Source organism: Sceloporus occidentalis, unplaced genomic scaffold (assembly GCF_023333645.1).
Source record: "Sceloporus occidentalis isolate IW3139 unplaced genomic scaffold, rSceOcc1.0.p SCAF_3, whole genome shotgun sequence".
NCBI lineage: Eukaryota > Metazoa > Chordata > Lepidosauria > Squamata > Phrynosomatidae > Sceloporus > Sceloporus occidentalis.
In genome coordinates, this window is record NW_028316983.1 from 352573 (window position 1) to 377751 (window position 25179).

At 55.1% G+C, this 25179-nt stretch overlaps 1 protein-coding gene across 1 annotated transcript in view; it reads left to right on the top strand.

Moving 5' to 3' along the window:
* The window catches only part of CDH22 (cadherin 22), a 71725-nt gene that overhangs the window by 14710 nt on the left and 31836 nt on the right, over positions 1-25179 (top strand). Inside the window, exons 2-6 of the mRNA XM_089513373.1 lie at positions 1501-1795; positions 12071-12190; positions 19006-19173; positions 21304-21491; positions 21893-22146. Coding sequence (XP_089369499.1) covers positions 1501-1795; positions 12071-12190; positions 19006-19173; positions 21304-21491; positions 21893-22146 — 1025 coding nt within the window. The remainder of the gene's footprint in view (positions 1-1500; positions 1796-12070; positions 12191-19005; positions 19174-21303; positions 21492-21892; positions 22147-25179) is intronic.

Below are 25179 nucleotides of genomic sequence, written 5' to 3' on the forward strand. Positions count from 1 at the left end.
TGCTCCTACCTGCCATGGCTCTGGAGCCAGGAGGGCCTGGAAGGGGGTTGGCTTTGGACCCCAAAGGTCCATGGTGGTCTCCTTGGAGGCCGGAAGGGCAAGGCACCAGGAGCGGATGCAGCCAGGGTCAGAATCTGGCGTGGCTCTGGGTCCTCTGCCCACTGGGCACCCCTCACCCCTCGGGTGAAGTAGGGGTGCTGCACCCCCAAATAGGAATTCTGCCCCAGTGGAATTTTCCTTCAGCCCCCTTTCCATTGGGGGCACAGTGCCTTCATTTTACACCTCTCTTCTGGGCCAGTGCTTGCCGCCTCCTGGCTCCTGGGCTACAAAACACTTCCAGAGGGCCACTTTGTTGTTGTTGTGTGCCTTCTTGTTGTTTCTGACTTAACACAATCCTAAGGTGGCAAACCTATCATGGGTTTTTTTCCTGGCAAGATTTGTTCCAAAGAGGTTTGCCATTGCATTCTCCTGAGGCTGAGAGAGTGTGGTTTTCCCCAGGTCACCCAGTGGGTTTCATGTGTCCACTATTAAAGTAGCCTCTGCCCTCTGAGCTGGCATTACATGCCATGCATGCTTTTTGTTTTTTGGGGAGGGGGAGGTTCAGTGAGCTAGACACACACACTCTCACACACACTGCCCCCCCATGTCTTTAGAAATATTGGGGGCATGCGCAATATTGAAGGGGGGGTCACAGAGATGAGGACCCCTCCCCACCATCTAAAAGGTGTTGTCCTCAAGCCTCCAAGCTGAGCATTGGGACAATGAGGACTAGACATGTGCCCTTTTATTTATTTGTTTTTAGAAAACCTGAACCGAGATCTGTGGCTTCTAGAGGGTCCCGGAGCCACAGGAGGGGAAATGAATGCCTTTCAGACAGGATTCGCATTGTGCCCCCTTGCCTCTCTGCATCTCCCCTCCTTCCTCCTGTCCAACAAGGTCATTCCTGCAAGGCAGAAGGGGGTTGGAATGGATGGCCATTATTATTATTATTATTATTATTATTATTATTATTATTATTGTCTTCAACTCAGCTTTAAAGCTGGTCAGAGAGATGATGATGTGAACCGCGCAGGAAGAAGTTTCCAGAAATGGGGGGCAGCCAGTGAGAAAGTGCGGATCCGAGCCGAAGTCCTGAAATTCCTTGCTTGTGATGGCAGTCCTTGTTTCCTTGATTGCCTTTAGGGCTCCTTCCAGCTCTAGGATTTGAAGTGACCTCTTGGTCCCAAAGCCGGCTGCCCATCCCATCTCCAGTTCCATGGTGCCCAGTTAAATGGGGAGGGCTTCCACACACTTCTCCTCCTAAAGAAAACAATCTGTTTCCCATAATAAAGGACACCCTCTTTTTGCATGTGATGCTGCTGCCCAGGGGTGCAAGGGATGGTGGTGGTGCTGCATCCATCTTGGTGGGATTATGCATGTAGAATTGGGGTCGAAGGGGCCTTGAGGAGATGGACCCCTGCCTGGTTCCTCAACCTTCCCTCCCTGACCTCTGCCCCCCAGATCCATTCGGATTCGGACGAGGGCGACGGCTCCATCAAGTACACCATCTCTGGGGAGGGCGCCGGCACCATCTTCCTGATTGATGAACTGACTGGCGACATCCATGCCACGGAGCGCCTGGACCGGGAGCAGAAGACGTTCTACACACTGCGTGCCCAGGCGAGGGACCGCCAGACTGACCGCCTGCTGGAGCCTGAGTCGGAGTTTGTCATCAAGGTGCAGGACATCAACGACAGCGAGCCCCGCTTTCTGGGGGGGCCCTACATCGGGAGCGTGGCTGAGCTCTCCCCCATCGGTGAGTGCCTCCTGCATCAGGAGCCTGGTTTGTCCCCCCAAAGACCCCTAAGGCTGCCTTATGTCCCCCACATGGCCCGGCCAAGCAAAGCAGGAGCTGAGTTCCCCCACCAGAATGGCTCAGGCCTGGCCAGCCTTCCCAGTCTCCTCTCCTTCTCTGGACTGGGTGCAATGGGAGGCCCTCCTGCTGTCCAGACAGATGCCTGGGGAGCCCCCAAGACCTCTGGCAGCCGCTCCGTCCCATCTTGGCCTGTCCAGAGGGCCGCTCTTTGTCCTCCCCAGGCCCATTTGGGCTGCCCCCTTTGCTGTGGGGGCTACTGTACCAGTGCACATGATGCTCTCCGTGGGGCTCTGTGGGGGGGTCTCCCCTCCCTGCCTTCCACCCAGATCCTACCTGGTGGGGAGAGCCTCCTCTTGCTGGTCACCTGCCAGGTTTCAGGCAACCCCCTGAAAGGGAGCTGCTGTGCTCCAGTTGGCAAAGTTAACCACCGCCGCACCTGCCTTTTAATGCTGATGGGGGGATTTTTTTAATTCAGTGTCATACTTATTAGATTAATTGCTGTGTTAATCACAGCCTTTTAAAGAAACTGTCTGGCTCCTTGGTATCTTTGTCTCTCCTCCTCCCACCTGTTTCTCCTGAGCCTTTCTTTGTCTGTCTCCTTTTATTTTGTTCACAAAGCGGACTCATCCTCTCTTTCTCTGCCACTCTCTCCATCCCTCCATCCTGCTCCTCTTCCTCCCCAGTCTCAGCGCTCCTCTCGCTTTCTCTCTGTCTGGTTGGCCTCCATCTGTCCATCCTCCCTCACATTCTTCAGGTCACTTCAGCCTTCTCTCTTAATGCCCCCCCCCCCCCCAGTTCCCTTTCTCTGTTTCTCCATCCCTCTGGGGTCATTCATGACGCTCTATAAGAGCGGTTCTCAACCTGTGGGTCGCAACTCCTTTGGGGGTTGAACGATCCTTTCACAGGAACCGAGACACTGGTTGGGGGTCACCCCCAAAATGAGGAACTGTATTAAAAGGTTGCAGCATTAGGAAGGTTGAGAACCACCAGCTGTATAGGATGAGCCCCTCCCTCCTTCCCTTATGAAGCCATTTACGAAGCAGGCATAGTGAGGAACAGCTGAAATCTGCTTCTCTTGTATTCCTTTATTTATACAGTGGCGCCTCAGTATCAGCCGGGATTTGGTTCCAGGACCCCCTGCAGATACCAAAATATGTGGATGCTCAAGTCCCTTTGGATACAATGGCAGAGTAAAATGGTGTCCTTTATATAAAATGGCAATCTAAAGCTTTGCTTTTTGGAATGTATATGTATTTCAGTGCAAATCAATCATGTGCAAATTTTGCATGGAATATCCCTAACTGCATCGTTTTCAGCATAGGAAACAGCTTTTTCCTTTACAGATACCAGTGTGGGTTTTCAAACCGGAAGCAAACTTCCAGCAATGTCTGGTTCTGGGGTGGGGGGGGGACACAAAAACAGCATTTTGGATGAGACAGGCCACACCATGGGTCCCTGGGCCTCTGGATCCACCAGAATTCCCCATCCTGGCACAGAATTCCCCATCCTGGAGAGTGGCATTGGCTGGCTGGCTGGCCTTGTTTTAAGTGGGTTCTGCAAGTGGCAGGAGGGACTCAGTCATTCTCCCGACTGAGGCGGCTCTGGGGTTTCCTTCTTCATCCATGGGTATTCAGGCTTGCAGACCCCGGGGGCTCAGAGATGAGTCCTCTCCAGGGACAGGAAGTGAAGTGCGGACCACTGGGGTCTGATGCAATGTTTCCTGGGCATCTGCACAGGTAGCAGAGGAAGTTGCAGTTGGTGAGCATCTGGCTGAGTCTGCATGCAGATGGCAGAGTTAGGGCCAGAATAAAATGCGTCAAGGTAGTCACTGTAATTGTTTCCCATTAACAGCATTCCCGCAAAGTATCTTGGCAGACCTGCCATCTCCCACCTCTTTCGCAATAGCAAAACTTTGAATGCTGCCCTCACCGAGCGGTTCTTTTTCACATCATCCCTCTGCTGCAGGTTTGCAAATCTGCATTTTTTTTTTTGCCCTGGTAAGAAGCTGTTTGCCGCCTCTTTCTGGCTTTGGCTGTCTGTCCTGGTAGAGTCTCTGCAGGGTGTCATGCTCTGCAAGTGGCACAGACCACGGATGTCCAGTTAATCTCCTGCTCCCTTTCTTCCCTCTCCAGCCTCGGTCTTTCTGATCTGGCCCCTCTGCCCTCCTTGTCCTCCTTGCGCCTCCCCTGCCATGCCCATGCCTGGCACAGCCTGTGAGTAAAGCAAGTGGTTGCTGTTGTGTTGCAAAAGGAAGTCCCCCCTCCTTACTCGACATTTGCAATGCCATGCCATTCTGCTTTTGTTCTTGGAAAAGAATCAGTTTACAAGTAACCCATTATTTTTAGCGCATCCCTTCCAAGATGACTTTTCAGCTTAAGAGGGGTGGAAGATCATGCGTGTTGCAAAGAAACTGGAGCGGGGAAGACTTTTCTCCCTGACCCATAATGTCTGAGTCTGGTGGGGCCATTGGCTGGGGCTAAACGTTGGGAGATTCAAAGAAAAGGAAAGACGACTTCCCTTTACAGGCAGAGCACATGGTTAAACTGTGAAACTCACTGCCACAAGGTGCGTTGATGGCTACCAGTTTTAAAGGGGTGTAGTCGAATTCATGGACATCAAAGATCTCAGTGGATACTAGCCCTAGCAGGGAGAGTATGTGCGCAGTGTGCTCCTCGGGGCTCCTTGTGAGAAACTGGTTGGCTGCTGTTAGGCCAAGGGGCTGCACAGACTTGTCCCCAAAGCAAGGAAAAGAGGTTGGGGCAAAGGGGACTTCAGGTAGCCTGGAGGGTGAGGGGCTGCAAAAGTTGCCTTGGAGTGCACCACGCTTTGTGTGCTCCTCCTGGAAGGAAAGGTCCACTTCCATGGCACACGTGCCCAAAGGGAACAGAGGGACAGCCTGCGTCCAGCCCAGCCCCACTGAGGCCAAGAGCTGCCTTAGCCAGGTCTCCAAAGGACTGGGATTGGGATGTGGGGTGGCTGTGGCAGTGGCAGCCCTTGCCTGCCCAGAAGGTGAATAGGTGTGTGCCTCTTTCTGCAAGGATTGGCACAGGAAGTGCCCCTTCAGCCTGGGCACTCTGGACAAAGGAGGGTGCCCTATGCCGCTGGACCAAGCTGGACACGAGGGAGAGTCCATGGGAGAGCAGAGAAGGGGCCCTTGGAGCCCAGGCCAACCCCCCATCCTCCTTGCTAAGCCCTTGAACTCTTCCTTTCCTCTGAGGGGGGCTGAGAGGAGGCCCCCCCATCTCTGCCCTTCCAAGGACTCTGCCCCCCCCCCCACTTCCTTGGAGGAGGTTAAGTGTTCCTTTGGCCATTTCTGAGGCAGCTGCCCGTGGCTGATTTGCACATGGCCAAACCCAGGCCGGCTAATTGCTTTCCTGCCGTTCCCTTGGCCCTTTGGCTGGCAGACGCAGTGGCCCAGAGCCTTGCAGTGAAGTGGCCTGGAAGGAAACGTGAAGTCCTCCGCCCCTCCTGTTTAAATAAGTCATTAAGACTGTGACTCTGGAGACCAGGGTTCAAATTCCTTGTCCGGCCATAGAAAACCCGATGGAAAAGTTGGAAGGGGGCCACAACTGAGGGGTCCCAAGGGGTTCCCCCATCTCCCCCTGAAAAGGGGGCTGTGAGGCCTCTGCAGGGGAAGGAACCCCCTGCGAGGCTGAGCCTGTCTCCCTACTGGGGTGAAGCAAAGCAGGGGGCTTGGGGCTGGGACTGGGCTTCAGGTGTGGTGGGGCAGTCTTACAGCCCCCCCCCCCCATTTTCCAGGTCCCGTTCCCTGCCCAGCTCCCAATTGCTCCAGTTTCTCCACCAAATCTTGACTCCTGGGGCTCGCTTTGGGATGAGGAGTCTCCTCTTCCTTGGCCCCCACCAAAAGCCCCTTCCATACCTCCTTGCCCTCTCTGGCTGCCAAGAGGGGGTGGGGGGTTTCCTTGCCTTCTTGGCAGGAGTGGTGCCTGCTAGACCCATGGTGAGGGCTGGGTCCACACTGGGGTCCATGGCTGAGCAAAGGTCCCCAGAACCTGTTTTCAGATGATGCAAAAAAAAAAAAGAGGCTGCCTCTTGAGTACGTGCAGAGTGCCATTCCTTCACAGCATCCCTTTGGGTGGCTGAATTGCCAAAGCAAATGGGCACATGCCAGGCCCCTGGGTGGGACTTAGCCCTTGACCTTGTGGAAGAAATTAACCCCCGTCTGATGGTCCCATGTTGTGCCCTTGGCCTCTGGGCATTGCAAGGAGGCTGGGCATCGGAGCTTCGGCGGGTGAGATCGGTGCCATGTTCTCTTCTCCAGTGCACGCAGCAGCTTCGATGCTTTGAGGGGTTGACAATTATTGGGGGGAATGTGGGGGGGGGGTGGTGGAACAAGGCAGGATATCAAAGGCAGCGTCGTCGTCTTCGTTGTCGTTGCCAAATTGGAGATCAGAGGCAGGCAAGAGGCAGCGCTCTCCCTGCAGGGAAGGAGGCCAGTCCTGCAAATTAAAAGGCTCCAGAGTTAAAAGAGAAGCCGAGGGCAGGCAGGCGGGGGGGGGGGGCAGGACGTGCCTTGGCGGCCAAATTGGTGGGGGGAGGGCCATTCCTGCCCACCCAGATGCCTGGCAGAAGACGTGTGCCAAAGAGGGGGAACTCATAAGCCTGTCCCCAGATTGCAAGAGGCCGCCTTTTGGAGCCCCCCCCCCAGCTTCATGCATTGTTTGGGAAGGGGAGATCCTGGGGATGCAGAGGTCAGACCCCCAGAAGAGGGAATTAGGGGAGGGAGAGTCTGGCACCTGCTGCCAGGACGTGATTGGAATGTGCACAGTCTATGCTCCCCCCTTTGGCACCCGGTGTCTTCCCTCAGGGTCTAGTCCTTGGGGGTCCTGGGTTGGTGGAGTCACGATCCCGCCCCCCCATCCTGCTTGTCCTTGTGTTGCTCTTGAGTTGCAGCCTTCCCTCCACCTGCAGCTACACACAAACATACATGGCACACCATGCTCAACATCTGGGGGCTCAGAGGGAGCTCTGCCCCACCTGGGGGCCTCCAGCCCCACTGTCCACAGGATGGTTGCCTCTGGGGTCAGGAGTGAGAGGGCGCTGCACACCTGGGGGCTGAGGTGGGCATGACCCCCCCCCCCCACCCGCAGCTCCGCCCCTTCACCTGGGGCTGCTTGGGAACATCCCTCTCCCCTCCCCTGCGGGGTTTCTGCTGCCCCCCCAAACCCCTGGGCAATGCCCCTCCATTTGCTTGGGAGGGAGGGAAGGAGGGATGAAGCCATCTGCGGCAGAGTATGTGTTAGAAAGGGGGGGGGAATGGGACCCCATTGGCATTGTTGGGCCCCCTCCTCAGCACCTGGCGCCCAGTTGTTGCCTCCCAGGGTGACCCCACAGTGCGCCTTCCTGCCACTCCCTTCCTGGCTCAGGGCTTCTTTCCTTCCCCATGCTTACAAATGCCCTCACCTGTCTGCTGGCCACCTGCCCTTGGACTACTGATGGCCCCCCTTGGCTTGACTTGGCTTGGCTTGGCTGGCATGGTACTGATTCATCCCCAGCAATCCTTCCCTGCACCCCCTCCCCCAGTTGGGCCAAGGCAGCCCCCCCATCATCAGCCGGTCTCATCAATCCAGATTAGAGAGGCGATTTGGCAGCCCTGGGGTCAAGAGGACTCCGCTCCAGCAGCCACGGATGATTACTGCAGAGGGAATTGGTTAAGCTCCCTGCGGGGCGGGCAAAGGGGGAAGCAAGGGGGCTGGTTTGCCCTCTTGCCCGACTTTGCTGTACCGGGGGTCGGGCTGGCTCTGTAACTGGTGGCACTGGGCGGGGGGCTGTGCCCAGGGTCCTTGTGGCTCCTTGGAATTGGATGCCACACTCGCCCAGCAAGACTGCTATGGGGCAGGCAGACTGGCTTTCCTGGCAGCCTGGCTGCTCCCCAGAGTTTCAGGATGCAGGGGGACAGGCCATGCACCCCACTCCATAGCCCCCACCCCACCACCCAGGCAGCCCCCCCATCTCAGCTCCCCATTATGCTCACTTTCCTGGGTGCTCCCTGGTCCCTGGGGAGACCCTCTTTTGACGGGCGCAGTGGGGCAGGCGGCCTCCTCCTCCTTCTCCGTCTCATGGCTGACGGCCTATTTATTATTCATGTCTTGTTTATTACAATATTTATACCTGAAGCTCCCATGGCAGGGTACAGTCAATAAAACCATGTAAAGCCGTGTAAAGCAATTTCAGCCGGGCAGCAGCCTTGCCCCCCGGTGCCCGCTGCCTTGGTGGGGATGGGGTGGGGGTGCGTGAGGGGGGTCCGGCAGCCTCCTCCTGCCCCCCTTCCTTTGCTCCCTTGCCCTCTGTGGGCCCATGGGAGCAGGAAGGAGGCTCAGCTGAGGCAGCGCCGCCAGGGGAGGGGGCTTGGGGGGACTGTTGGAGGCTGGCCACTCCTCTCAGGACCCTCCTCCTTGGGCACTCTCTGTCTCCTCTGGCCTTCCCCAGAACCCATTTGCCTGGCTTTCCTGGCAGGTGGCCAGAGCTTGGAGTTTTAGGGTCCCCCTGCTTCTTCTGGAGTCTTGGTGGACAGTCGGGAGAGCTCCCGGGGTCTCCATGGCCCCTTCCTCCTGGTTTCAGTTGTTTCTGAAGGTGTTTCTTGTGGGAAGAGGCTGGCAAGTTGAGCTGGGGCAGAAAAAGTGGGCTCTCTGGAGCTGGAAGGGCATTTTTAAAAAATGCTGTACTTGGTTGCAAGGTCAGTTAAAGGATAGTCCAAAGTGCAGGTTTTGTGACCTACAAAACAGGGAAGCTGGCATCCTCTGAGCACCTGTCCATCTGAATTGGGGGGACAAAGGGCAGCCTGGCGCTACATGCAGCCCAGGACCATTTTTTGGTCCCCAGTTGTCAGCCCCCAAAAGGCCCCTTTAGGAGTGTGCGTTCTGAGCCTGGGAAGCCCTGCAGGGAAAACATGCGTCCTCCAAGCCCTCATGTGCGGTCCTTCCTCTGGCAATAAACAGCTTCCAGTCCTCATGGCTCTGAGGATGGCAGAGTGGCCTTCTCTGGAGCCTGTTTTTAAACAGGCTGGTGGCCACCTGGCTTTGAGGGTATCCTCCTGCATGGCAGAAGGGGGTTGGCCTGGATGGCCTTTGGGGGAGTCTCTTCCGACTCTACGACTTTATGCCCAAGAAGACAGGAAGCTGCCTGTGAAGACTCCTTTTCAATCCCGCTCAGTGTTGCCCACTCTGACATGGGCAGCTGTGGTTCTTGGAGGGGTTTGTCTAAGAGAAGCTTTCTTCACAGCCTGCTCTGGAGAGGCTCCCACTGGGAAAGCAGAGGTCAATGGTCACCTCACCCACCAAAAAAACCCCTCTGCCACCCTGGGCAATCAATCCAGGACTGGGCATCCATCCAGGCTTGGGTTACGATCCTTTGGGGAAGGAGTACCCAGCTCCTCATGTGGCTGGTAATTCCACCATGCAGGAAATTGATTCCTCACTTTTATTTCATGTCTCCTTTCTTTGTGTTGCTTTGGTCCCTCCTTCCTGAGAAGGACACAGATCGGCTCCCTCATCTTGTGCATGTTGAGATTTGATGCTGGCTATGATAGCAATTATTAATGAGCTCCTCTCCAGGGCAAACCTTCCTTATGCGTCTCTAGGCCCTTTCCTCACCATCTTGGGCACCAGGCCTTGCTTGCCTGCTTGGTCCTTGGGGTGGCCTCCATCCCTGCAGTTATTTGGGTTGATGATGCCCTCCTTTCCCTTTCAGTGCCCCGTTGCTCCAATGAGGGGCAGGTGGGTGGGTCTGTGGGTGCCCCTCTTGTGCCCTTGGTCCTGTGATCGATGATGGGTGAGATGCCCGGGAGGGGAACAGACTGATTGGCCCCTGAAGAGCAATGGCAGAGGCCAGGAGGGAGTCTGTGGCTGCCCACCGGAGCCTGAAGAGGAGGGGAGCTTCGTGTGGAGCAAATCCTTTGCTGTGAAATGGCTAAACTGTCTCTGGAGGCAGCAAATCAGCCCACATGGAACAAAGTCGGCTTCCCACAGCCACAGTATGGGCCACATTCTGCCTATGATGCATCCATCGGGTGGGTGAGTGGGACTGTGGTTCTGCCTAGGCCAAGGTGGGAGGCTGGGCCCCATGGTAGAGGCAGGTGGCTGGGACCCCTTGACCCCCTTACCTGCCTCTCTCCATGCACACACCTGTGCACCAAGTGGGGGCATCTTCTGGTGGGTGACCTTCTAGCTCTCCTCAGAACTGCTTTAGAGATCCCTCCTGACTGCCCTTCTCTGGAGAGAGCAAGAGAGCGAGAAAAGGCTTGGTGTTGGGCTGATCTCTGGGATCCAGGCGGATGCATTTTGCAAGGCCTGAGGGGCTCCTGTGAGACTGGCAGAAGCCAGACTCCAGACACTGCTTTGGGCTCCAGTGCCATGGCCAAGTGAAGATTTGAATCTGGATCTCCCAAGGTCTGGTCCGACACTCTCAGCCTTTTAACTCACCATCTTCCAACTCAAGCGTTCTCTGAAAAGAGTCTCTCCAGGGCTGGGGAAGGTTAGCCCAACATTCCCAACCTCACATAGAATCATAGAATCGTAGAGTTGGAAGAGACCGCAAGGGCCACCCAGTCCAACCCCCCGCCATGCAGGAAATCACATGCTTTCTTTTCCATCATACCTTTGCAAAACACTCCATGTGGCTGAACCTGTTTGCCCAGCTCCAAGGATTTGGGCTTCTCCTACATAGAGAGTCAGAGGTTGCTAGCTCCTATCCCCACCAAGTCTCTAGCTCTTCCAGTTCTATGAATCTGTGATTTTGGAGCAGCCATTGGCGCGGTCTTTCTGCCCATTTGCCCCGACAGCCACAGCCCTGGAGATGTGTGTGGCAAGGTCTACCTCCTCCTGGCCACCAGTGGACTGGCCCTTGGGGACCTTTTGAGAGTAGCCCAGCTGAGCCCAGGCCAGTGCAGCCCCTCCGCCTGCCTTCCTCTTTCTTCACTATTCCTGAGCCGGGGGCTTTTTCTGCTGAACCGGCATGTTTTGGCCATGATGGCGGTCAGGGCCAGGCTGGCCAGCCAAGTCCCTGTGTGCCTTGTGGTGCGGCCTGGCTGGCCAGAAGCAGAAGGTCCCTCCCATCCCCAGGGCATGGGTTGAGGCATGCCAGAGGGGGTCAAGGGCTGACCTCTGGCAAAAGAGGGGACTAGACCTCCCCAGTGAAGGGCTGTATGGGAGGGGTGTGTGATTGGGGGACATGGCACACATGAGGCCATGCCCGCTCCCCCATAAACCTGACTGCTTTGGAAGCAACTGTGAGCAGGCCTTCTTGGTTGTTTCACCTTTTGAACTCGCAACACGCCTCACTTTCCCATCTCCCCCCCCCCCCCCCCGGTTCTTATTTGGATTCTGTTCCTGGTCTGATCTCTCTTGTAGCCTGTTTTCTCATTCCCATTCATCCCAATTTGTATTTTATTGGGCTCAATAGTAAAGTGTTTCCACCCAGGGAGTCCATGAGGGAGAAGCAGATAGAGGAGAGCCTTCGCTGGCCAGTCCGTGTCCCAGGCGACCCCCATCCCTCTCTCCATCCCCCAGGATGGGGCTCTGGACCTGGGGGGGTGGGTGGGAGCAGTGGGCCCCTTTGCCTTCCTCCCCACCCCTCACCCATTTCTCACCACCTGCGTTCCCCCTCTACCACCCAAGAGACCCCTCCTGCCCCCCACGTCCCGGGCCCCCCTTTTGTCAAATTGAACATGATGTCAAATTAGACCCATCAGGGGGCGGCCAGAGAGGAGCACCCGGTTTAATGAGGCAGCGTGGAAAATCAATAACTTAATTGCAGCTGTTTGATGGACTTTTATCCAATTTGCACTCTTTCTGGCCTGCTACGTGTGGCGCATGAGGACTCGGGAGTCCGACTGGGGAGGGAGGGCCAGTGCAGGAGGTGGGGGGTGGGCAACCGTGAGAGTCCCGGGGGGGGTCTCCATACCCAGCACCCCACAAACCCACCCCAGGGCCTGGGTGCTTGTGCTCCCCATCTGCTGTGATGCTTCTGGGGTTCCCTCTTTCTGCTTCTGCTGAGCAGAAAGGGACCTAAATAGATGCTTTTCAGAGGTACCATTTTGCTCAACAGAAGCAGGAAGAAGGGACCCCTCAGAAGCATGACATCCACCTTGGATGCCTGCAGCTGCACTTGAGAGTGGGTGGGGTGGGGTGGGAGATTGGGGGGGTGTCTGCTGCTCCTTCATTCACTCATGCCCCCCCTCTGCCCTCCCCAACTCAGGGACCTCCGTGATGCAGGTGATGGCATCCGATGAAGACGACCCCACCTACGGAAGCAGCGCCAGGGTGGTCTACAGCGTCCTGGAAGGAGAGCAGCACTTCACGGTGGACAGCAAGACAGGTGAGGGCCAATGGCAGGCACTACGGGGGGGGGGGCGCTCAGTGGGGGGTTCTTGCAAACCTTCCTCTGGCCTTGCTTTCTAGCAAACTGCTGGGACTGGCTGGGCAAGGAGAGGAAACCCACCCCACAGTTCTCCTGAGATCTGCCCCTGTGTGTGTTTTGGGGCCCTCTAACCCCCCCCCCCCAATAGTGCCAGGCAAGAGTCAGGGGGTGTTGCAGGACTGAGAGCAGGAACTGGTTTAAGCCCCTGCAGCTCACTGGCTGACCATTTGCCCAAGTCCCACTTTGCAGGGCGGTTGTGAGTATGCACAAGTGTGAAACCTGTGGCACGGTGGTCATTGGGGGGGGGGGGGGGCAAGGGAGTTTGCATCTGTGGGGGGATCCAGCCCCAGCATGAGGTGTCTCCCAGCTTGCATAGTTTTTGCTCTGAGCCTGCCCTACCTCCCTCCTTTCCTTCCTTCTTTTCCTCTTCCACTTGCAACTCCTGCTCCCCTGGGGTTTGTGGAAGACCACCCCCCACCTCTCTGCCCTTGGCTTCTCCTCTCATGCCCACCTGGAGCCCCCTCAACGTGTGTGCATCCTTGCTGGCCTGCCCCTCCCATGTGTCTCTGTGTGGGTGCCAGGGTGGTGGATACCTGGCCTTCGAAGGCCACCTGGGTGTGGCTCAGCCCAGTGTTGCAGCGTCCATCAGACCAGGACTGGCAGGGCTGCTTTGCAGTCCCCTGGGTCCCATGCCTGGTCCGTGGCACCTGGGGGGCCCCTTCCCGCTGCCCGTCCGTCAGCCTGTAGGACCCCCAGAAGCAGTGCTCTTAGCACAGGGGCTTTGGTTAAAAGTAACACTTTAAATTAAGGATTGCTTTATAAATGCTCTATTAATATTTAATGAGCGAACAGTGGAAGCTGCTCCATCCTTTAATAACTTCTAATAAAGCCCGCTGTAAAATGTGCCTGTGATAAATCCCAAGCAGATGACGATGCCAGGGAGGCTGGCAAGAGCAGAGGTGATAATGAGGGGGGAGGAAAGAAAAGGGGTGGGGGGCAGGGGCAAAAGACTGGCCCATGGCCACCTTTTGACTGGCTCTGGGCTCAGCCGGGACCCATGGAACAGCCTGCCACTTACTCCTGGCCAGGTCCTCCTTCTCCTACGTTCCAATTTCTTACCTTTCCAAGGGGACTGAGGTAGCCATAGTGGCATCTCCCCTCCTCTTTGCAGATACCCACTTTCCTGGGCTCCCCCACAGAGACAGGTATGGCCCTGAGGGGCTTGCCAGGTGCCCCATAACTTAACAGGGACCCCTCTTCCTTTCCACGTTCTTTTCCGCCAGCATTGGGGCATGGGCCAAGGAGAGTGTGTGCGCCCGCTCCTGCCATCATGCACCTGGCCGGGCACCCTGCCCGGTGTGTGCGTCCATCCTGTGCCCGGAGCATAGGGCTTAATTGCCCATGCCAGCCACTTAACGTGCAGAGCCACTGTCATCATTAACGCTGTAAAAGGAGCCATAAAATCTGGCACATTCATTTTTCCTAATATACGATAATGGAGGGCTGTTTCCTTTTCCTTTTTGACTTTGACCTGCTTTTCTCCTGTCTTGAACACTCAAGCAGGCCCAGGTGGACTGGACACACTTGTGGGCAAGTGGGCATTTCCCTCCCTCTCTCACGCCTGCCTCCCCCCGTTGCTGGGCAGCTGTCCTCTCACATGGGCTAGTGTCTGGAGTGGCGTTGGTGTCATGAGTGACCGAGAGGGAGAAGAGGGAGCGTGTGGGCAGCGTTTCCAGGCCCATAGGAAGAGTGGATGGCATGGGTTCCCACGCCTGCCCACCCACCCATAGAAAGACCCCAAAGGCCACCCATTTCTGCTTCATTCTGCCATGCAAGAAAACACAGTCCAAGCACTTGTATCCAGCCTCTGACGAAAGAGCCCCCAAAGATGGAGCGCAGCCTCCGGTCAGAGGGGTCACTCGCTGCCGGAGTGGACAGGGCCCCTTCCTGACCCATTGGTGGAAATGGGGAAAGGGAGGCTGCTGGTTCCAGGGCCCCCTCCGTGCCCTGCCTGCCCGCCTGGCCTTGTGCAGAAATTCAGAGGTATTTACTGATGTAAAGTGGAAATTAATATTTAATGACAAGAGGGATTTGGGATTTAGCTTCATTTTGTGCTGTCTTAGGCAGCCCTGCCCCTGCTAAGTCCTCAGGCCCCATCTGTTAGGTGTGCCCCTTCCCTTCCTCTGCCCTCCCTCCTTAGCTGTGGGTCAGCAAACAGGTGGGGAGAGCTGGGGGGGGGTACTGAAAGATGTATTTGTGTGTGTGGGGGGGTCCTGCTTCCTGGGACCTTTTGGGGGGCTTCTCAAATGTTTTTAGGACATGGACTGCTGCCTCATGCCAAGTCAGACCCCTGGGACCCATCTAGGCCAGCAGGGACGTAGCCGGGGGGGTTCTTGGGGTCCGGCCCCCCTTCCATTAGAAAAATGAATGGTGTGTGCTGCTGCGTCACCGCGTTCAAGCCCTATTATAATGGTGGCACTTAGTCTGAACCCCCCCTTCCTAAAATCCTAGCTACGTCCCTGAGGCCAGCACTGCCTGCTCTGACTGGCAGCTGCTCTTGCAGTGTAAATGGCTGTCCTCCCCCTGAATCAGTGCATTGTACTGCAACTCCTATCACCCACTGCTAGCTAAGAGTAGTTGGGCTGGCAGTCCAGCACCTGGAAGAGGTCTTCTTTTGGAAAGGCTGCAGTGTGTGTGTGTGTGTGTGTGTGTGTGTGTGTGTGTGTGTGTGTGTGTGAGCGCTTTATCTGCATGTGATATTGTGTGCAAGGCAATGTGTGGGTGTTGGTGTGTGGAGAGTGGGGAGAATTCTGGTGGCTACAGCTTCTCCCTTGGCTGCAAAGGTCCCACAAAAGGCAGGGCACTTCCCTCTGAAAGAATCCACACCCACTGATGCAGGTCTGGTCCCCCCAGTAAGCCCAGTTGCCTCTTCTGGTATCCATGGAGTGCTTGGAATTGCTTCTGTTGGGTGATTTCAAGTCATTTCCCACTTCGAGCAACCTCTCACAGGGTTTTCTGGACAAGGTTTCTTCTGCGGGGAGGAAGGGGGTTGCCACCATTGCCTTCCTATGAGGCTGAGAAAGTGTGTCTTGCCCAAGGTCACCCAGTGGGTTTCCATGGCTGAGCAGGGATATGAAGTTGTAATCCCCAGAGTTGTAGTCTCTGGTGCTTGGAGAGTATTATTAGCCAGATCCAGTCATCCTTCTCTTGTGGGCATTGCAGAGAGGAAGGAGACTGATGCATTCTCTTTCCTTCCTTCCTTCCTTCCTTCCTTCCTTCCTTCCTTCCTTCCTGCTGCCCCACCTGGAATATTGTGTCCAGTTCTGGGCACCACAATTCAGAAAGGACATTGAGAAACTGGAGCATGTCCAAAGGAGGGCGACTAAAATGGTGAAGGGTCTGCAAACCATGAAGTCGTATGAGGAGAGACTTAGGAAACTGCTGGGGATGTTTAGCCTGGAGAAAAGAAGGTTAAGAGGTGATATGAGAGCCCTCTTTAAATATTTGAAGGGGTGTCATATTGATGAGGAGCAAGCTTGTTTTCTGCTGCTCCAGAGAACAGGACCCAAAGGAGCAATGGATGCAAGCAACCACCAGTTCAACATTAGGAGGAACTTCCTGACAGTAAGGGCAGTCCTACAGTGGAACACACTCCTTCCTCGGAGTGTAGTGGAGTCTCCTTCTTCGGAGGTCTTTAAGCAGAGGCTGGATGGCCTTTGTGGTCTCTTCCAAATCGATTGTTTTATGATTCTGTGATTCCTTCCTTCCTTCCTTCCTTCCTTCCTTCCTTCCCTGGAGCTCCTCCCTGTGAGCATGAAAGAAGCCCAGGTAAGCAAGAGGAGGAAGGCAGAATCATTCCTTGGGTTCAGAAAGACAGGCATTACTAAAAAGAAAAAAAAAAGGGGGGGGGAGTCAGAAAAGACAGGAAGACCCCCCCCCCAGATCCCCCCCCGTGCCAATTGAGCCTCCCTGGGATTTTGCTGGGGGCTCCTCCATCTTCATAGAATCATAAAATCATAGAGTTGAAAGAGACCCCAAAAAGAGCCATCCAGTCCAACCCCATTCTTCTGCCATGCAAGAACTCTCAGTCAAAGCATCCCCATTGACAGGTGGCCATCCAGCCTCTGCTTTGGCAAGGGCAGCTCAGGTCTTGCTGGTCTGCCAAGTGCCAAGGAGTGGGCCATCACACCGGAGAGAGAAGGGGTTTGCTTGTGGTGTAGAGAAGCTGGGCAAGGAAGGGGAGAAGTTGCCTCCATTGAAATTCTCCCTTTTCCACTGCTGGGTAAGAGAAGGGGTGCTTGCTGGGCAGTGCTGCAAAGGGTCTATAGGGTGGAGTTACGGCCCTTGGCAGTAGTGGGGGGCAGCAGGAGTGACCCACGGCCACCATGGGAGGTCCTGGATGGACCTCCTGCCCTCTGGTCAGTGTTCTCCTCCTCATCACCTTGCCTTCCCTGTGCTCCCAGCCAGTTATTTCTGGGGTGAGGGACCCTGTGCCTCCTCCATCCCTCCCTCTGGCAGGCAGAGTTTCTCTGGTCACAGCTGGACACTGCTGGCAACAGGACCGATCATTTGGAAACGCTGCGACCTCCCTAATTAACGGTGCCCTTGCCCTTCCGGTGGCTGCAGGGAGAGCCATGGGGAAACCGAGGCACAGCCAGGAGACCCCCCTCCCTTCACAGCCAACAGCTATGTTGGGCAGCCGGGGGGTCTCTCTGCTGCCCCCCCACTTTGCCCATGACTGGCAGGGAGTGCTATAACAGTCCCAAGAGGGGTCCAAGGGGGCAGAGGGGCATTAGTGGTGCGTGCCATCTGTCCCAGTGTCTGTGTCCCTGGACGCTGCTTGAGAGAAGAATGCTATTTCCATGCTCAGAAGCACACCAGGCTATCAGTTCATGTGTGTGAAAGATAAAGGATTGATATTGCTCATGTGGGTGTTCCGGGGGGGCTGCTTCTCTGGCAGGGCAGGGGTCCCACTCCTCAGGGAGCCTGAAGAGGAGAGGGAGACTTGCAGCAATTTCCTCTCCTCAATGGGGATCTGTGGCCTCTTGGACCCATTGTGTCTCCTCTGGGCTGCAATGTGTCCGGTGGGGTGGGGTGGGGAGAAGGGGTTGCTGGGTGAGATGGGGGGCAGGGGGTGGGCAGGGGGGCTTCCCTGATTTTGCAAGACCTGAGCAGGACTGTTAATGGTATGAAGAGGGCTCCTGGAGGAGGTCTCTTATGGAGGGGTCTCCATACCTCAAACCTCACTTGGCAGCACATGGTGTGCATGGGGCAAAGATCTTCCACAGCCCCACAGAGTGAAGTGGGCAGAGGGCATTGCAGGCTGTGACCTGTCAACCAGAGCTGGGCTGGGGGGATTCTGGTCCTGGCCAGCGGTGGGGCCTCCTGAGAATCCTCTGGCCTCTTCCCCCCATAAGCAGGACATGCTGCCCCCCCTCCCGCATGTGCCCCTTCAACTCTCCCAGCTTCTCAGGCGGCAGCTATTTATAGAGACTTAGGCGAAAGTTCACCTGGGAGATCTTTACTTTGTTCTGGAGCCTTAACAAGCAGCTGCTGCTCTTCCTCTCAGTCAGGAAACAGAGGAGGAGGGGGATCGAGCCCAGCTGTGCCTTCCTTCCTCCTGCCCAGGTCTGTGTGGGTGGGTGGGTGGGTGGGTGGGGGGTGCCACCTTCCTTTGCTTGCTGCTCTGGAGTGTGTATGTGTGAGTATGGGGAGGGGGCAAGGCAGTGACTTCTGTAGAGGCTGGATTGTCTTACTGCTGTGCCTACCCCTTGCCAGCCAGCCCCCCAACTGGCTTCTCCATGCCTCAGTTGCTAATAAGATAGGCACCTCTTGGCTGCCAGCCCCCTCCTCTGTGCCTCGAAGTGGGTGTTTCCAGAGAGACCCCCCTCTGCCGACAAAGAGTGCCCCTCATGCCCCCCGTCTTCCCTCCTCCTGGTGATGGGTGCTCTGGACCACGCACCTGGAAACAAAACTGGTCCCTATAGAAAGAGACACCCCCCCCCGGGCATCTGCTGGCAGAGTCTGGTCAGATAGAATGGAGAGACTAAACTAAGTACCAGTGTAATGGGTAACCCCATCTACGATATATACAGTCTCCCCTTGGAACTCACAGGGATCTGTTCCGGACGCCCTTACAAGTTCCAAAACTCATGCATATTCAAGCCCCATAGGCTTGAATGGGGCATGTGCCCCATAGGGTTTAATTTTTGTTTGGTTTTTTTTATTTATATACCGCTATTCCAAAGATCATAGCGGTGAACAGCAAGTAAGCTAATTAGCAAGTAAGCTAATTTGCCCCCAACAGTCTGGGTACTCATTTTAGCGACCTTGGAAGGATGCAAGCCTGAGTCGAGCTTGGGCCCTTTTGCTGGTCTTGAACTCGCAACCTTGTGGTTTCGAGTGAATGGCTGCAGTACAGGCATTTAACCACTGCGCCACCAGGGCTAATGGTGGTAACCCCTCAGCGGATTTCAAGTGTGCAGACTTGAAGGGCTGACTGTAGTATGTAGGGTCACCCATTACCTTGGTACTTAGTTTAGTCTCCCTGTCTATCTGGTAATTGTTTGAGAAAACTTCCTGTTGTCTTGTCCTAACTGGTAGTAGGTTGATCATGGCATGATGCGTGTCCTGCGTGTGCGGCCATGGCTGGATTTGGACACACATGGCATTGTTAGTGGCACAGGAGGGGAGGAGAATTCGGGGGGGGGGGGGCTGCTGCTGTTTCTTATGGAGCCACATGTGGGTGCACATTACCCTCCGGTTTCTTTCAGGGGTGATCCGGACCGCCGTGGCCAACCTGGACCGGGAGACTCAGGACCGATACGAGGTGGTGGTTCGGGCGACGGACATGGCTGGGCAGCTGGGAGGCCTGTCGGGGTCCACCACCGTCACCATTGTCATCACGGATGTCAACGACAACCCCCCACGCTTCCCACAGAGTGAGGTTTTGGGCACTGGGGGTGGAATTGCGGGGGGGGGGGGGGAGAGGGACAGTAGACATCTTGGCCACATGTGGGACAGGCCTTGCCAGGTGCAGGGTGGCACCATGTGGCCTGTGCCATGTCTCCATGGTGCCAGGGAGAGTTGCTGCATCTTGGCATACAAGTAATGGGGCCTTGGTAGTGGACAGGGATGGCTCCGGTTTCCTTGGTTCAAAATGTGCTCTGAGAAGATAATCTTTATTACATGTGCAGGGGCAAGAACTCATGTATTAATGCATGTAGTGTGCCATGAAGCCACTGTTTCAGATCACTGCTAATAGATTGGAATTTATAAATATAATTCAGTTCAGCTGTTTCTCTTTCTAGTCTTCCTTTGTAATTTCTTGGTTCAAGTACTGTGACCTTTGGATGGTGTGCTGTGTGTCCAGGGAAGTGGAAATGTTCTGTAGATGCTTTGGGTTTCCCCCCAATATGTCTGGTATCCAATTTGTGCCTATTTATCCTCTATGCAAGAGGCTGTCCTGATTGTTCAATGTGGAGTGCAAAAGGGCATTGCTGGCATAGGATGGCATTTATCATGTGGAGAAACAACAAGTGAATGTACCTCTGATGTTATGGGTGATGTTATGGGCCCCTGTAATGTTGTTCCCGGAGTAGATATGGGGTCACTTGGCATCTGGATTTGCAGCAGGGTCCTGTCCCTGTATTACTAGTTGTGTTGCACATCTTGTTGTAAGTGGTTAGTTGTTAAAGATTTGGAGGCTGTCTGTAGGCTACTTGCAAGAGAGCTGTGTTACTCTCCAGAATGAGTTGTGGTTCATTGATGCATGCATCTGAGCGGTCTCAGCTGAGGACTGAAGGCGACCACTGGGGTGTTCTGTCATTTTGCATTCTTGGTCTGTCCATCAGTAGACTGTTCCTGTTATTATTAATCTTGCCTTGTTGAACTGTTTCTTCACTGCCTTAGGTGGCCATTGCACTTAGAACCATAGAATCATAGATTTGGAAGAGACTCCCAAAAGGGCCATCCAGCCCAACCCCATTCTGCCCTGCAGGAACTCTTAGTCAAAGCATTCCTGATAGACGGCCATCCAGCCTCTATTTGGAAACCTCCAAAGAAGGAGACTCCACCAAAATGTCTGAGGGAATGTGTTCCACTGACGAACAATGCTTACTGTCGGGAAGTTCCTTGTGGAATCTCTTTTCCTGTCGCTTGCATCCATTGCATCCATTGTTCCGTGTCCTTGTCTCTAGAGCAGCAGAAAACAAGCTTGCTCCAACCTCAGTGTGACATTGCTTCACTTTAAGAAATGCCTCTTGTAAATCCAAGAGTTTAGAGTCTGTCTTGTGTCGGAGGGCTTGGCTGTAAACAATAGATTTGGTAATGTGTTATGGGTGAAAACTGGAAGCCTGCAAATATGTGTAGCGATTGGTGGGTTTTTGATAGAGTGCGGTGCTTAGAGGTCCACTGTGCAATTGCACAGTGGTGTCAACAAAGTACATTGGTTATGAGGCTTGTTTTGGGCTCAGGTTGATGGTAAGGTGGAAGTTGTTGAAATCCTGGTGGACCTTCTCAACGGCTTGCTTTCCATGTGTCCAAACAATGAGGATGCCCTCAAGACATTGTAGGTGGAAGAGAGGTTTTTCGGTACATGTGCTGAGGAAGCATTGTTCCAGCTCAGCCAGGAAGATGTCTATATTCTGTGGTGCCATGTGGGTGCCCATAGCAATGCCACTAACCTGAAGGTACATGTTCTTCTTCTCAGAAGTGAAGTAGTTGTGAATGAGAACTAACTGGCTGCAGTCTCTCCCAGGATCGTGTCTTAATGGTGTGGGATTCCACATCTATGTTGGTTAGGATGGTGATCTCTGGGAGCTTGTGGAGGTCTACTTAGACCTCCACCTTTCCACTGAGAAAATAATAGAGGTTCCTTGGAGGTGTGTGTGTTTTGGGGGGCAGAGTTGAGGCCTGGACTTGATTTGGCCCCATGTGGTGTGGGCGGGAGGCCTCTCTGCCCATGTCTGCCCTTAATGTGGGGGTGCCACGTTCTTCGGGCAAGGCTGTGGCCCTGGCACTGGCTGTCACCCCATAGCCACCAAAGGCCCGACCTTGGCTCTCCCCACCAGAGATGTACCAGTTCAGCATTGTGGAGACTGCCCCGGTGGGCACGCTGATCGGGTGTGTGAAGGCCGAGGACTCGGATGTGGGCGAGAACACAGACATGACCTACCAGATCAAGACTGAGGAGGGGCTGGGCGCCTTCCGGGTGACCACAGACAGTGACACGCAGGAGGCCCTCATCTCTGTGCACAAGGTAGGCAGCTGTTGGGGGGCGGCAGTGGGTCCGATCTGGAGTGTGCACATGTGCATGGCTCCCTTTGTAGCGGGAGGGGGATGCATGCTGGACGCTGCGGCTGTGACAATCACCTGGGTGGGGGTCTTGCTTCTCCCCTCTTGAGAACAGGCTTGTGCTACTGGACACAGCATTTGTATATACAGCGCTGTGTACATTTACAGCGCTATATAAATAAACTATGATGATGATGATGATGATGATGATGATGATGATGATGATGATGATGGCAGCATGGAGGGAAGGAGAAAGGCTCTGCCTGAGAGGATGGGGGTCCAGGGTAGAGACGGGTGTCATCTGGGGGTCGGTGGGGAGGATGGGGCGCATGCTTCATCTGCCTGCCCTCGCCCCTTCTCCCTCAGCCCCTGAACTTCGAGGCCCAGGAGATCCACACGGTGGTGGTGGAGGCCCTCAACAAGTTTGCCGACCCCCGCTTCATGGATTTGGGCACCTTCCGGGACCAGGCCATTGTGAGGGTCACCGTGCTGGATGTCGATGAACCCCCTGAGTTCCGGCCCCCTGACGGCCTGATGGAGGTGCAGGAGGACGCGCTGGTGGGTGCTGTGGTGGGGGTGGTCACTGCCCTGGACCCCGATGCGGCAAACAACCCTGTGAGGTAAAGGCAGGAGACACTCCTCTCTGGGGAATAAAGGGGGCAGGAAAAGGAGCATGATTGGGGCAGGATGGGGGGCTTCAGGCATAAAGACAGTGAAGGAGGGAAACATAAGGGGCCCACAAGACACCTTGCCCAGTCCTCACATCTCCCAGTGCGAGTCTTGCCGACATTGTGAGCACATTTGCCTTTTGTAGCAAAAAAGCTTCTAGGTCCCTAAGAAGCACACTCACGGGTGCCATTATAGAAGGGTGGGCAGGGGCCTTCTCTGCTGTTCAGAAATGGGGAACCAGATATTGTTGGATTACACCTCGCATCACCTCTGAGCATGGGGCACGCTGTTTGGGGCCAAGGGGATTTGGAGTCCTCGCCTGTCCACTTGTGTTCAGGTCCCTGCCTGGGTCACTTTGTGGGTGGAAGAGATGTGGGGTGAGGAGGAGAGGAGACCCATGTGCCACGGGGGCAGCAGGTGTCCTGCTCTGTACCAGGGGCTGCTGCTCCCTCCCCTCCTGTTTGCAGGTTGAGACAGCAGGACCCTCTGGGCAGGGGGCTGGTGCCTTTTGGCTCCTCTCTGTGCCCATTTCTGGGAAGAGGAAGAGGAGGAGATGGGAGTGTTCCCATGAGGAAGCTTCCCTTGGCTGAAAACTATGAGGCCTTTGTGCTAGGGGTCAGCCAGGGCCGGTCTCCTCAGGCCTTGCTCTCTTACGAGGGTCCCAACACAACCCAGGGCTGGTGGAGTCCCCAAGGAGCAAGAGGGACAGGACAGGCCCTTCCATGCCCCTGCAGATGGAAGCGGGTGGGTTTTGGGAGAGGGTGCCTTCCTTTCCTGGGGAGAGCCTCTTCCTCACCTGAGCTTCACCTGCACAGAGGTGGGGAGGGGGCTTGCACAGGGAAGAGGTGGGCGCCTCACCCTCTCCAGGGAAGGGGCTGCTTTGCAGAGGGGCTGATGCTGCCAGGACAAAGGGGTGCCCACTGGCTGGAGGGCAAAGGCAGAGTGGGGGGGGGTCTTGCCTGGAGCCCCTCCCTTCCTCCTTCAGAGGGATGCTCTTGCTTGGCATTCTGTAAATCTGCCGGCAGACATGTGTTGGACGCAGGAGGTTTACAGGTTTCCACAACACTCCCGTGGGGTCTGCCGCCTGTTCCGGCACAAAGGACGAAAGACAAACACGCACGGCAGAAAGCTTTTCGCGCTGCCTCTCAAAGGCCCCCATTAGCCAAGTCCCGCACTCCTGCCAGCCTCCAGCCAGAGCCTCCTGTTGCCTTGGGCAGGTGTTTGTGTGTGGTGTGTTGTGTGTGTTGTGCGGGGAGTGAGACCGAGGGACTTCTCCTCCAGGAACTTGAGAGGGATGAATGCCACTGAGGAGGGGAGGAAGCCCTCTAAATGAAGCAGCCACTCTCAGCCTCCTGAACAACGCAGGCGATGCCAGCGGGAAAGACAGCTGGGCAGAGGAGGGAGGCCAGGCCATGCCAGCCGCCTTCAAACGGAGCCAGTGGCTGTGACTGCAGGGCCTTCTGAGCTCCCTGCAAACCTCAGAGGGGTCGGGAGCAGTGGGGCTTGGGGAGTCCTGGTCTAGAAAGAGGAGAGCAAGGGACAAGGAGGCCCTGGCCTTGGACAGCTTCCTCTGGCAGAGGATGAGGGCTGGACAGGCACCTGGAAGGGCAGTGGGTCAGATGGACTTTGCAGGGGCTCCCTCTCAGCAAGGCTGCATGCTGGCCAAGAACTATGCCCACTCCTGTGGTCAGCGCCAGCATGTGACAGGTGGGCGAGGGTCCAGGTTGGGTCAGTTGCCGGGCAGACTCAATCCATCCTTCCGGTTCCAGGAGGCCTTTTTGGGCCTGATCCAGCCTCATGGCTCCTTCTTCTTTAAAGATCAGGGATGAGCATGTGCAGAATGCCTCCGTGGTCTGAAGGGGCCAGGAGGCAGGGCTTCTTCCCAGGCAGAGACCATACACTTCTTCCTCCTACCTCCTTTCTGATCTCAATGGCCAAAAGACATTTCAGAAGACATTTCATCCTGGAGGGAAGTGACCAGTAGAATGTCCAGTGGGGCTCTGTCCTGGGCCCAGTGCTATTCAACATCTTTATCAATGACCTGGATGACAGAATTGGGAGCATACTTATCAAATTTGCAGATGACACCAAATTAGGGGGAATAGCTAATACCTCAGAGGACAGGATCAAGATTCAAAATGACCTGAATAGACTAGAAAGCTGGGCCAAAGCTAACAAAATGAAATTCAACACAGAGAAATGTAAGGTATTGCACTTAGGGCAGAAAAATGAAATGCACAGATATAGGATTATGGGGGACACCTGGCTGAATGAAACTACATGTGAAAGGGATCTGGGAGTCCAAGTAGACCACAAGTTGAACATGAGTCAACAGTGCGATGTGGCAGCTAAAAAGGCCAATGCGATTTTAGGCTGCATCAATAATAGTATAGTGTCTAGATCAAGAAAAGTAATAGTGCCCCTCTATTCTGCTCTGGTCAGGCCCCACCTGGAATAATATTGTGTCCAGTTCTGGGCACCACAATTCAAAAAGGACATTGAGAAACTGGAGCCATGTGTCCAAAGGAGGGAGACCAAAATGGTGAAAGGTCTGGAAACCATGAAGCCCTATGAGGAGAGACTTACGGAGCTGGGGATGTTTAGCCTGGGGAAGAGAAGATCAAGAGGTGATATGATAGCTGTTTAAATACTTGAAGGGATGCCATATTGAGGAGGGAGCAAGCTTGTTTTCTGCTGCTCCAGAGACTAGGACCCGGAACAATGGATGCAAGCTGCAGGAAAAGAGATTCCAGCTCAACATTAGGATGAACTTCCTGAGAGTAAGGGCTGTTCCACAGTGGAACAAATTCCCTCGGAGTGTAGTGGAGTCTCCTTCCTTAGAGGTCTTCAAGCAGAGGCTGGATGGCCATCTGTCGGGGATGCTTTGATTTGGATTTCCTGCATGGCAGAATGGGCTTGGACTGGATGGCCCTTGCAGTCTCTTCCAACTCTATGATTCTAGGATTCTATGATTCTAGTCCAGT